Source organism: Hippichthys cyanospilos, chromosome 8, assembly GCF_059441005.1.
Source record: "Hippichthys cyanospilos isolate Australia breed blue-spotted pipefish chromosome 8, RoL_Hcya_1.0, whole genome shotgun sequence".
NCBI lineage: Eukaryota > Metazoa > Chordata > Actinopteri > Syngnathiformes > Syngnathidae > Hippichthys > Hippichthys cyanospilos.
Window position 1 is genome coordinate 9,617,302 of NC_142376.1, and position 13,911 is coordinate 9,631,212.

General features: G+C 39.9%; 2 protein-coding genes across 11 annotated transcripts in view; both read left to right on the top strand.

Moving 5' to 3' along the window:
- Positions 1 to 13,911, top strand: part of LOC148420092 (serine/threonine-protein kinase VRK1-like) — a 311,189-nt gene that overhangs the window by 43,441 nt on the left and 253,837 nt on the right. The window lies entirely within an intron of this gene.
- Positions 301 to 13,911, top strand: part of LOC148420094 (uncharacterized) — a 235,676-nt gene continuing 222,065 nt past the window's right edge. For 8 of the 10 annotated variants that reach the window (XR_015866354.1, XR_015866356.1, XR_015866355.1 and 5 more), the window contains exon 1: positions 301 to 577. Coding sequence is in view for 1 of the 10 variants with exons in the window: in XM_088420997.1 (XP_088277123.1) it covers positions 549 to 577 (29 nt within the window). In the remaining 9 variants the exon portion in view is untranslated. Of the gene's footprint in view, positions 578 to 741; positions 854 to 13,911 lie in introns of those variants that run through there. The other 2 variants (XM_088420993.1, XR_015866358.1) reach the window with 2 other exon arrangements.

The window sequence follows — 13,911 nt, forward strand, 5'->3', positions numbered from 1 at the left end:
CTCAAGAATCCTGGATGTTTAGATTGTAGCTTTCAAGTCGGATCATTATTTTATATATCAAATAAATACATTTAAGCAATATGTTTCCTAAATTAAGTTGACAAACACTGACAGCTTATTCTTCAGCAGCCACCTTAAATCCACCATCTAATATCCGTCAATTGAGTATGAAATTGCCCTTGCATATGGCAAATTGTTGAACTATAGCAAATACAACATTTTTATGACAGCACACTTCCACCACCCTTTCAGCTCATATTCCACCCTGAATGTGCAAGCAGAAAATTGGAATGCGTCGATATACCGTACAGAGCAAGTGAGAGACGTGCTTCAATGCATGCTTGCCACACACAATGTGCCTGGAGAGATTGATGTTTTTGTCATCCACCTGCTTGAAAGCCGCAACAAACAGCCAGCTGATGCAAACAGAGGAACCTTAGCTACTCAGCTCACAAACAAAAGAGAGGGTACCTCACAGCTCCTTTTGCACATCTGTTTTGGAGGAATATACTGTATCAGCTTTCTTTTGTGGTGTACACTGGGCTCTAATGATCCTCAGTGTTATGTCTGAGAGCGGGTAAGTGTTGGATTTTTTTAAGGGGGGGTGTCTTTTTTGTGAAATTGGAACAATCAGAGGATTTATTTTATAGGACGCGTTGAAATGTAGCCGTAGGGGAAGCGGCAGCGTTTTCCCCTCCCTCTTCTCTTTCAGCCTTTCTCTGTGACTCACTCTATGGAAAGAAAATCTAGAAGCATGCAGCATGACTGACTTTAATGGCATTCCGGTTGCAAAAAAACTGCATCAAAATGTTAGCAAGAGAGGATAGAAGAAGAGATTGAAGCATATAGGCGGGTGAGCTCTATGTTGTCGTCTGTCTTGGTCTGCTTCTCCTAAGTCTGACCGTTCTCACGTCCTCTGTCTCCACTGCTGGGCTCCGTCTGACTGAGAGATGATCTATGGTGCTTTGTTTATCACTGGCCATGGTCACTTCTCTGGAATGCAATTGGCTGGAACTACACCGTGTGGGTCCTGCACCCTTCCCCTCCCTCTCTCTCTCTCTCTCTCTCTCTCTCTCTCTCTCTCTCTCTTTCTCTCTCGCTCTCTCTCTCTCTCTCTCTCCCCCCCTCCTCTCTTTTCTCTCTGTTTGTTGCTCGCTTTTGAAGAAGAACACGAGTGTCCAAGATGGCTTTATTTCTCCTTTTGATGTCTCGCTGCTTTGCATGTATCTGAATAATAATTACACATGTTGTTCCAAGGCTGTTGGTTGATTGAATGGTTAAATATTTGTGGTATTATTTGTGTTAGCACAATGACATAACCTCGCTCAGTTTTTTAGTAGCATTTTTGAGTTAGTATCCTAATATGTTGACGATTTTAAAAACATTTCACCATCCCAAAAATACAGAAGCTGAATTTATTTGGGATGGTTATGTTTGTCTTTCTACATTCACCATTTTAATTATATTGATGGAATGACTTTCATCATAAAGCAATGGTTGTTTTCATATATGTGAGATATCAGCAAATCTAATTTAATGCTTTTTAATGTCATGACAGGGGCAATTAATTTTTTTTGTCAAAATAAGAGTAAATTAATTTTAACATGATACCATTTCTCATTTAGTTGTGTTGTGACCACTTTTCAAAATGTTTTATGCCTTCATAAAACTGTGCAAACCAATGACTTATCGAATTCCGTTTCCTCTGCTGTTGAAGCCAAATTCATAAATGTGTGATTTCCATTCCAGACTCTCTTTCTTTTCATTTTTCAAATTGTCTCATTGTCCATAATATGAACTTTACCTTTACAATAAAATTAAATCCCTATTAAATAGACACATTACCTAACAGAACACATTGGCAGTATTGTGCATGCTTCTTTATTTGTATGTTTGATTTATTAAAAAAAAACACAAAAAAAAAAACGAGTGAAGCAGCATCTTGTGTTTCGAAGCATGTTCGGTGATGTGTGCGCGCGCGTGTGCATGTGTGTTTCTGGATCAGAGGGAGGACAGTGTGTGAGGTTTTAGCCATGGATTACAGGTCTCATAGAAAGGTTTCTGTCCAGGCTGCTGACTGACAAGAGTTGACGTGATTACAGGCAGTGTGTGTCTGATCTGGTACCCCACACCTCATCTATCAATAGGGGGCACACGATGGAAAGTTGTGTTTGGTGTGTGTTTAGTCATGCCTTTTGTTTACCCCACAATCACAACGTTGAAAGATGGATATGTATTATATATAAGAATATTTTAAAGATTAATGGCACATATATGTGATGTCAGGCATAGGGACACATTGAAGTCAGTTTCTGTTCCCCAAGGCACAATTTACATTAATTTACCCCTTTGGTTTACTTTATGGATTCAAAGACGTTTTTGTACATTTCGCAAAGCGTGAAATACATGACTTTGCATCATCGTTTGCAAAGCAGGATTATCATTTCCTACTTCCTTAGAATATTTTGAATATGTTGAATATGAATCTGAGAAATAACCATTGAGACATTCCAAAAAGTAGGAAACGTGTGTTCAGTGTTTTAATTGTAACTTAATGCTACTGATGCTGCACCAGCTGTTGCTACAAAGTTATAAATATTATTGCCTTCATGTCACTGAATAAACTATATTCATGACAAGTATTTTTCTGACAAAGGGAAAGGCCTAAGAGTGAGATGGCTCACACTTTTAACACTGGAATTAAGAGCTTTGGTAGTTGAGTTCACTTTTCAGACGCTTGGCTGGAACCAGGTTAAAGTGAAGAGCATCCAACTTTGAACAGCAAAACAGCAAGCAAATTAATAAGTGTCGGGACTCTGGAGAGAAAATCCACTCGCTAAACAGAACCTCAACAGGAAAACAATTATGGTCCTCTACACTGTAAAATCGGCCCAGAGGAGTGGCTCAAAAGTTTGATAGTATATTAGTATTATAATATAAAATATATATAGTATCAGTCAATTAATTTGTTTTCACAACAGAGTCTTGAGTTTTGAAGTTGACTTCTAAGGTCTGCATCACATTTTTATGACATAACAATGTAAATAAATCTCATTATATTTACCTTGTTGGTATGTATCATGTTGTGGTATCCCATCAGAAAAGTAAGTGGCAGGAGCTGTGGGACAATTGATTCAGTCTGTTATTCTAAAATATTTGGGGTGTTGACTGGGAAAAAAAAAAATGTTGAGAGTATGGCCATGGCCTTCTGATCGGAGGGGTTTTCCAGGTCAGAAAACTAATAAAAATGTACATCTTTTGACAGCCATCACCATTTCAGTCTGACATTTGTGGAATAAAATTATTTGAGGCTTTGGGTTGGTGGGAAAGCCCCCATTTTTTTTTTTTTAACATTTTGAGCAGGACCTCTAAAAGCACTTCACGTCAAGTCCTGTTGGAAGAATCCTTGACAGACTCATTATATCCAAACATATAGATGACTTATTTGATCATCTCACATTTTATGAGGCATACAAGCTAATAATACAAGTCTACTTGAGTGTTTGAAGGGAGCTCGTTAGGTATCTGTCAATGACTGTGTCCTCGTTATTTTCCCTCATGCTTTATTTACAAACATGAGTGTCATCTGTTGTGGACACTGACAAAATCATTTCTACCAGGTACATCTATGAAGTGTATCGCGAATGCATATCTTACGGTCTGTCTTTGACTTTTCTTTGCACGTCCGCTTTTGTTTTCAGTGTCTATGCATGCCATTGGTTAGCTTGCTTATCCCACAGGCTTTATTGTTGGGCATGCTCCTCTAGACTGTGCAATTCACCAATGTAATTGCCCCCAGAATCTAACATTGGTTTGAAATAATATACAAGTTTTGGGATGGGGGTGAAATAGCATGCTGTGATTCTCCATCAGCGTAGTATTGAAATGGACCATCCTCCTTTACCATGCTGGCCCAGAATAAGCTTCACTTTAAAGGATCAATTCTTTTATTATTGAAGTCAGTTTCTGCAGTGCAGGATAATACATTCTACATTGATCCTCTTCACAAACCAAAAAAAACCCCTTTATTGCCATTCCTTCCAGCGAGGCTCACATTTAAAAATATATGTGCCACAGAATAAAGATTTTACAAAGTGACTGGAGGACAAATAAGCCATATAAAACTGGGTATTCATATTTTAGAGGGAAGGAAAGGCGGCAGACAATAAGGATTCACATTTGCCAGCAGGCGTTTTGAATATCATTACAAGCTTTGTAGGGAGAAATTGAAATCCTAAGCATAAATAAAGTACCTGGTAATTAAAAACGGTGTCGCCGCACCAGAGCTTTGATTCTTGACTCCAGAAAATCTGTGCATGAATCTGTCTACTCGCACATGGCTCATACGTACGCACGTCATTTCACCAGTGAATTAGGACACAAAGCGAAGGGTGGTTAAGTTTGTGTTTATGATAGAATTTAGTATTAGGTATCATATTGAAATGTGAAGAGGGTCACATTCTTCTTGTCACGTGATATTTGCCATCAATGCCTTGACTGACTCCTCTCTATTTACATTTACCACTCATCAAACCACATTTAAGATGCGATGCAGTTCTGCTATTTATTTTTCCAATCACATATGGTTATCATGTTTCAGCAAAAGGGGCTGTCTGGTTTCAGAACACTTGAGTCGTTTGTGGTCTGTGAAGCAGCCACAAACAGCTTGACATGGCTGTATCCCAATCAAACCCTGAAGCATGAGTTCCAGACTCTTATTGAACAAATTTGCGCCAGCAGTTGAGGACTTTAATGATCTGGACCCACTGGGGTCTAGTGCTTCACGCCTACAGGCTAGCTACTCGATGCCCAATCAATTGCTTTTTATTAAAATTGTTTGCAAGGCAACACAAATCCATATTGTTTTGCCTCAGACTTGGGCATCCATGTGAAAATATGTTGGTCATAATTGTATATTTTTTTCCAAATGAATGCAGAAAATGATCGTTGGATATGCATGCAAATAAAATAGAGGGGCAGTGCTTTGGCGTTATTGGAATATCCATTTCAACATTGATTTTCATAAGAGATGCATTTGTGATTATCTTGTTTTCGCTTCCCTCAACGGGGCTGAATTACATATCATATTATCCCTGGTATTAAGGCAAAATTAATAACACAAGTAATTATAATACTTATGTCTAATGATATGCTGTGAGGGGCCCTATTGATTCCGTCGAGATGCATCTTGTGGAAAAAGCTTGGAGTGTTGCCTGACGACAGGCGCTGCCAGCTAGCTCAGCCCTGGAGTGGCTGCATGTGAAATAAGATCAACTGCCGAATACAAGCCTCAATCTCCATTTAATGTCATTTCATACTTTAAATCCAATCTGTGGTCAATCATTAATCTCCGTTATCTGTTTGCACCTGTTTTCTCATAAGATGCTCTATATGGAACCCTCTCTTGCTCTTATTGCCTGATGTGTTGGCGCAGAAGATTATTTTCATTCTCTGAGGATAAGTAAGATATCATTCAAATTATTAATAAATCCAGGTGAGAATTTTTCACATAAACTACAACAAAATTAAACTTTCCAGATTTCATCATGGATGTTATGTTAGTGCTTTATATAAAATTGTGCAATGCTGAAAATGCGAGGACAATTAATTAATGCATTTAAATGTCAGATTAGTATTCTTGACCTGTATGTGTGTGTGTATGTCAGGGATTCTTTTGTCCTGCATGTTTTGGAGCAAACGAGGTTTCAAGAAAAAAAAAAAAAAAAAAAACATGACAATCCTTCAGGCAAATTGATTTATTTATTTTGGGGGGGGGGGGTGTTGTACTATGGAGTGGACTATATTCTTGTACTGACTGAAGCTAATACATTTGAAGTGGATGGGGTTTTGCGTTTCACATTACTACCAATTAAGAATTTAGTCCACAAGCTTGTCTTATTTACTCATCTATTTATTTATTTCAAAATCTTTCTTCGTTATCTCGCCAGTTTATCACGTCTTGAAGTCACTGCAGTGAGTGGATGAGCTGCAGCCGTCGGGGGTGAGACGACATCGAGGTGCAGTTGCAAATACCTGCCAAAAGAGGGCAACATGATGTCAGTTTTGTTCCCCACCCCCCACCCCCCAATAGTCCTTCCACAAACCAGTGCAAGCTCAACGAGAAACCGGGTGTGGAGAGAAAGGACGGGGGGGTTGTAGGTGCCGGGTTAAACGTGTAAGTAACAATAATTTACATTTACGCCTGGAACGGCTTCCCCGCGCTGTCAGTCAGCAGTTCAAAGCGCTCCTTCATTCTCTTGGCAACAAAGCGGGTCGTCTTGTCACATCGTCACCAGGTAGCAAAGCAGAGGATGGAGTTCTTCACAGTCAAGGTTTCATTATAGAACACCTTGCCTCAGTGTGGTGACCCGCTTCAAAAATAAAAGTGTGATGGGAGGAATTAAGCATAATATGCCTGCCGTCTCTAAGTCTATTATCCTCGTGCAGAAGTAGCGGCTCCACACACACGAAAGTGACTTTGGGCCGCAGACAAGGTCGTTCACAAGCAAAAGCTTGTGGCATTTTTTTAATACATCTTTAAAGTTGTCAGATTTGCATCTGTGCTCTCGCTCAAAAAAATCCTAACGTTTTCATTCGTTGACTTGGTGGCCAGAGCTTTGCTCTTTATTGAAAAAGGCACCAAACAGCCGTAATAGATCAGACGTAGCGACACCTTTTGCCATCACTTGTATTTTAGGCTGTAAAAATCTCACAGCCCATTTGTTCTATGATGTGACAGCATTGATGATATGATGACAGATGTCTTACCAGCCCACCCCTCGGTGCCAACAACCACCACCCACCCAATATCCTCTCCCCCTTATTTCACACTCTCACACACATATAAACCCAGAGGCGCACAATGAAGCGCGATGCCCGGGTTCGGCTGTGAGTCGACTGCAGAGCACATCTGCATTACTCGACTTGGTGGACCCCAAACCCCTCCTTTCCCCACCCCTTGGATGCCTTTCCACTGTCCTCCCCAGAGGAGGGAGACTGATAGTCCCTTTTGGCGCAGCACCGCCTCTTTGTTCTCAGCCCGGACGGATGCAGGAAGTCAGAGACAGGGTCAGCTGTATTTCACTCTCTGGCCAGCAGAGGACGGCGTGTTATGCATGGCAACACAAGTCCTTTGGGAGAGGAAAGAAAGCCTATGTGGAAACGTTTATTCTTCATATTGACGCCAGCTGTGCATAACTTACATGAGTATTTGTTAGCTATTATTAATAGAAACAAGCCCTAATTGCATGTATCCTAATTGCTTTCACATGCAGTACCAGTGTAGCAGTACTAACAGCAATGCATAATACTGGAGCACTGCTGGTAATACCATTTAATTACACTGGACATGCGCCTTAATAGGCCTTCAAAAAGAAATTACATGCATATTTCCACACAGCTGCGTGCGGGATTTCAGGGCTGCATCAGCTATTCAAATAATAAATTGGGTGATTGACAGCAAAATAATCTGTGACCATTTTGAGATATATTATTAATACGCCGAATGATGAACAATCTTTTATTACTTTTGTGGCCCACCTATTAGTTGACATATCATTTTTCCTTATTGGGGTCCCAATGCTTCCAGCATTGGAATTAAGAAATTGCCTCTTTATTTTGATCCCTTCATTATTTTTAATGTACAATTTAAAAATATGTTTTGTTACTTGACTTTGATTGAAAGTAATATCACATGCACTCAGGGCTCAGGTAGTGACCATCACAGTTCAGCTGTGTGTTTGGTCATGTGACGTTTGCAAGTTTAGCCCTGACTCTTACCTGAGCCTTGAACACATGTGATTTGAACACTCCCGTTAACAACCAGCCGCCAACTCTGAAGTTTTGTGCCGTATCCAACCATGATGGCATAAATGATTTGCTTTTAAAAAAAATCTAATTAACTTGTGAGTGTGTGTGGCACAGGTTAAAGGAATTACTGAAGGATTCATAAGACTATCACAAAGTGCAAGAGGGAAATGTAAAAAAGGATACTGTGCTCTTATGTGAAGTCTCAGTACGTCGCAAAAAAATTCTGGTATGCTAGAGGCCAAAATTGCAAATTGCTGGTATACCATATCACTGCGTACTGGACAAACTATAAACTTTTACTGCTAAAACGGCTAAATAAGTAAAGTAATCCTCACCCTTGTCTAAAATTTTGATCTTTACTCGCCTAACATTTACCTTTATTTATTTATTATTCGTCAATAATAAACAAGGCACACCCTTAGAGATAGTAAACATCTGGTTGAGTGATTCCCTTCATTTTGGTTCCTGAAAGGAGCAAAACATTTTTCCCCTCATACAACTATTCATAGTTAAACTGGCTTGATGCTAATCTGTGCCTTTGACCTCCCCAACTGTCTCATGAATACACACACACCCGAACTCTGTATCTTTCACTAGAACATTTCGCATCCCACGCATGCAGACAACAGCAGGTGCATTTAGATAAACAGTATGTTAAACAAACTCTTATCATACAAGCACTTGAAACAAAACTGTCTTTACAAGCACATATTCTACTTTCTTTGTGTTCTTTGTGATATTTTATCTAGGCTAATGTAGAACGGTTCTTCAGTGTTGGTGACTTGTGCTGATTTTGTCATTTTGCATCTTGTACGATAGAAATGTGTGTGTGCATATTTATTATTATTTCCCCCCACCTCCTACTCCCCCCCACCCCCTGCCAGGTTTTTGTAGAACATTTAGCTAATTGATTATCACATGCCTTGGCCTTATCAGCAAACCGTTATTTTGTAAATGAATATTCAAGAGAGATTTTTCCTCTCATTGCTTTTGTACTCCATTATTTGTGGACAAAATATGCAAACACTGAGAAAGGCAGCTTGCTTTTCTGCCTCGCTGCCTAATTACATTTTGTGCTTGCACCTATACACAGACGCGATGTGTATTTATAGCGGAAGAGAATGAATTCACACACTCCCCCGACTGCAATCGTATGCCAGGCATCTGCTTATGAAGTGTCGCTTTCTTCCAGGATGGTTCTGCAACTACCACCCCGCCACACCCGCCCCCACCTCACTCTAGCACAAACGGAATAAGAAAGATCAAGCTTGGGAAAAACAGAGAAAGAAGCTTAATCGTTCTTGTCTCTTTCAGACACCCCCCCAACCACACACACTTTTCTCCCAAATCCACCGTCTGGCTCATTGTGTGATCAATTTGACTTGTTTATGTTTATGCTGCCGCCATATTTGTGTGAAACCTTGTCACGGGAGAGGAAATGAAGCAAATGAGGGAGGAGAAAGGAGAGAGGAGAGGAGGGATGGTGTCTGACAGGTGGAGTAGGTGGGGCGGTGGATCACAGAAGGTAGGATAGAGTGACGGTGACATAAAGAAAGCATGAGAGAGGACAGAGAGGAGGGGTTTGTGTAGTTTCCATGTTCTTTTGTTAATCCTGCATCTCTTTTTGCAGAAGCTTGGAGCTGCAATGTGGAGCAAACATTTTTGATTGGCAAAATCAATTGAACATACTTGCATGTAAAACATGTTTACAAGTAGGATCGAACATATTTAAGTATGTTCAAACATATTTAAAAGTAGGTTCAACTGTTTGAACATAATTGCAAATACGCCTGAATGTTGCTTGTTGGGTAAATATGAAAAAATATAGCATTTTTTTAATGTAATGCTATTGGGTTTAGGGGAAAAAAGGTTTTGGTGGTGGGTGAGTACAGATAACAATTATTGGTATTGGGTCGATACCAGGACTTATTTCAAGCTATTGTACACGCGATGGCAGCGGGAGCTAATATTGTCTAAACTCTTGGAGTTTTATGATCATGAACTAGAAATTACAAGTTGGAGGAATTGAAAATAACCATTAATTTCATGAAATTTAAAAAAAATAAAATGTATGTCCTCTCCAGACCTAGCTGATTCATTTGCATGTATAGTTGTGGACATTTGTTTCATATCTTATGACTCATTCAAGCTACTCTAAGTCCTACACTAAGACCCAAGATTTAGATCAAATTAACCCAACACCATTTTTGGGGTCATCTAGTAAAAAATAATACATTTTTGTGCAAAACAACCAATAAAGATGGGTCAACTTTTCCCAAATATTAGACATTTTTTTTACCCATAATGGGATTATTTTTAACCTAAACATTTTTAGAGTGATGTGTCATTGGTTGGGATGCAATTAACTTTGCTGTCTTGCTGCGATAAAATGGACACAACAATGTACACAAATGACTGAGTCTCAGGAGGAAATTGTAATTCGATTAAATTAAATTAAATTAAATACAATTAAATTAAATTGTAATTAGATAGGTAGGTTTTTCTTTGAACTAATCTGTCATTGTTTTTTTTTTGTTTGTTATTGTTTTTTTCAGGTTGGAGTGGGCGAATTTTGTGTATCAAAAGTCATAGTGGTATCGGTTCTAATTATCGGTGTCAGTGACTGCTCAAGAGCTTAAAAAAAGGTAGCCAACGTCTGTAGTTTTTCGCTTACAAGTATGTTTGAATGTCTTTTTGCAAGTACGTTCAAATGCATTTGCAAGTATGTTCAGTTTGACTTATTTACTTCCACAGTATTTTTGCCAAGAGATGGCACACTCCTGGCAGTGTAATAAATTAGAGGTCGTGCTACGTTGAACTTAGACACGTTGTCACCATGTGGGTGAAATTTCTGCTCCCTATTGTCTTCTTTCAATGCTTTCCCTTTGATGTGAAATGCATTTGATGTTAATATAAAAGGAATGCTGCAAAAGGTTAAATACATTGGAACGTATATGCAAGTTTGTTCGAAAGAGTTTGGCGAAAACGTTGACTTCATAATGGCAGCTCCTTGCCTCTGCACCTTTTCATCACATATGATACAGATATTTGAAGTTGGCAGTGTTCTTGTACCTACTGTGTATACATTTACAGGGGTGACAGATAAATACCTATGTAAAACCTCAGCCTCGTACCCTGCCTAGTTAGGTGTTCACAGCTAATTATGTCTGGCAGAACATCCTGCTTTAATTTTGGGCGTAATGGTGATGAGAGGGACAAAATGATACTTTAAGGAGTGGAGGAGAGTGGAAGCAAAAGAAGAGGGGAATGAAAAGACTGAAAAAGGGGACATGAGAAAAGAGAAGGGTAGCAGAGGGAGTGAAAGAGAGAAGCTGGGAAGGTGATTAGTTGTACTGGCGGATCTTGGCGGTGGAGGAGGTTGGAACACTAATCCTTGCTTTGGTTGGAGACATTTTCACGCAGTAGGTCCCTTCTTTCCGCCCCCTCTCAATTTTAAGCCCCGTGTCAAGCTCAAGCCCTTCTTTTCCAGCGCTCACTTGCTCTCATTTCCTCTGCCTTCTGGCAAGCTCTGCTATTTATATAAAAAAAAAAAAAAAAATCATTTTTCTTTTTCTCTCCCTCTCTTTTCTCCTTTAATTCTTTCCTGGCATGTCTGATTTTCTGCCCCGCTTAGAGAAGGTGCCCAGATGAGTGGCAGGCAGCCAGGCATCGGCTCCTTTCTGCGCTTCCTCCTTCTCCTCCTCTCATTCCTGCTCATCACATGTGGCCACATGCTGCAAGCACCCAAACGCTTTACGTATCAGATTTACATTGTAAAACAGTAGCGGCTGTTGTATATTGATGACGAGCTCACGTTCGAAGCATTCCCGCTGTTTTCCATAACCAGTGTAGTGATGTGAATTGGCCCTCTGCCCAGACAATAAGCCATAGATTTTATAGTGTGACATCATTTATCCACTGCATTATTTGATTTTTTTTTTTGGCTGGTTTTGAATTTGATGGATCTCCCTGTTGTCTCTGAAAATTACTAACATCACTTCTTGGGCTTAGTCCTTTCAGCTGAAAACGGAAAATATATGTATTTAGAACACTGGTTCTGTTGCCGATTGTGAGAGCACAGTGGAGACTGGTTTAAAGGTATTTATTGTGAAATTTTAATTGAGGCAAAGTAACAGATATTGAAGCTATAGACAGCTATGCTGCTTATAAAGAAAACTGCACTTTTTGCATTTACATTCTTGCCAACCACTCCAGGGCCTGTCAATGCTTAAGGCCAGATATCATCCAAACTGCCATTGATTTGTTTGTCCTTTGGCTTTTCTCTGGTTTGGGAAATGAATCACGGCTTTTTATTTGGTTGTTGCTGTTCTTATTCTTGGCATCATTTCTTTAATCCATACACTACTCGTTTTCCATAAATAACAGGGCGCAACCCAACTTGGACTGGTGTGTAGTGCAGCATGCTTTTGTTCTCAAAATGACAGCGAGGGCTGGAGGTGCTGCCCCCCCCCCCACCCCCCCTTTCCCACACACACACACACACACACATGCACACACCTACACACATTTATTTGGGAAGTTGCGAACTTCAAATTTGCCGGTATATTCACAGATGTGAGAAAGAGGAAAACAAATAAATCACTCCCTTCATAAACTAAGTAAAAATGTTTAAGAGACCCATGATGTCTTATTCTGCACGTAACCTTTACTCCCATCTTCATTTCCTTTTTCTCCATTCTTCCACAGCAACAGAAGGCACAATTAATTTCCTTGACCTTTTGCATGGCCCAAACAGTATAGGGTCAAACTCCAATATTCATTACTGTGCCGTTTTATTTCATTATTGTATATGTGCAACTGGATAATGAGTGCCCAGGGAATGTGCGTATAGATTTTTATTTTATGGTCCTTGGAAAAAAAAAGTAATTAAAGGAGGATAAACAGCCACCTGGTTAGATTGTGGTTTAAGTAGGAAATTAAAAAAAAATGACAGGGGAGGATATGTTTTTCTAATAGGTGTGTGTGTGTGTGGGTGTGTATTGGGGATGGGCTAACATATGCAACATATGGTGCTCATATGATGTAGTAGGTTGTTTTTTAATGATCTGTATGTCTTTTTGTGTACGTGCTTTCATTTAAATGCTGATGTACGCATGGTTTGAAAACTCCCCCTAAAACACATACTTAGTATTTGCAAAAAAACAAAAAACAAACAAACAAAAAAAAAATCTCATTACCTGCAGGGCGTTGAGGCGGGTTTGGCAGCAGGATTTTAGTGTTTCACTTTTGTAATCTTTTTAAGATGGAATTTGCCGCTATATGTAAACCTCAAACTTGAATTAGAATGCCAATTTTTCAAGCAGCGTATGAGCCGTGCCTGCATAATTTTCAGGCTTTGTGTATATCGATGATGCTCCCAAAGGCCATTTTGCCAGGTGAAGGTGAACATAAACGATGTGTAAACTTTAAAATTATGCGACATTGCCATTTCAAGCTTATGTTCAACCATCCATTCATCCATCCATCCATTCAGCTTCTATAGCTGCTTCTCCTCAGTAGGCTCACTGGTTTGCTGGTGCCTATCCCAGCAGTCTTCTGGCAGTAGGTGGAGGACACCCTAAACTGGTTGCCAGCCAGTTGCAGAGCTCACAGGGACAAACATTCATTCACACACCTAAGAACAATTTACATTGTCCAGTACACCTGCCATGCATTTTTTTTTTTTTTTTTTGGAGTGTGAGAGGAGGCCGGAGTGCCCAGAGAGAACCCACGCAGGCTCGGGGAGACCGTGCAAACTCTACAGAAGAAGGCTGCAGCAAGCTGGAATTGAACTCAGGACGCTGAACTGTGAGGCACACATGCTAACCACGCTGGCCACAAGGCGCCCCAAGCTGTATATTTACCTCAAAATAACCTTTCCCTGCCATTAAACCCGTGGCTAACAGCTGTAAGACAGCAGTGTCAAAACATGGTGCCTTCTACAGTTCTCTCTCTGTTTCATTGAATTTGTACTCTTAAAAGAAGGCAGATTGAATCTTTGGGTACTCCCTCACATATATTTTCTTCCTAGGCAGAGCTGTTTTATAATCTCTGACTAATGTCATTACTAAACTTTACGGCCTGAATTTTGGGGAGGAAAGA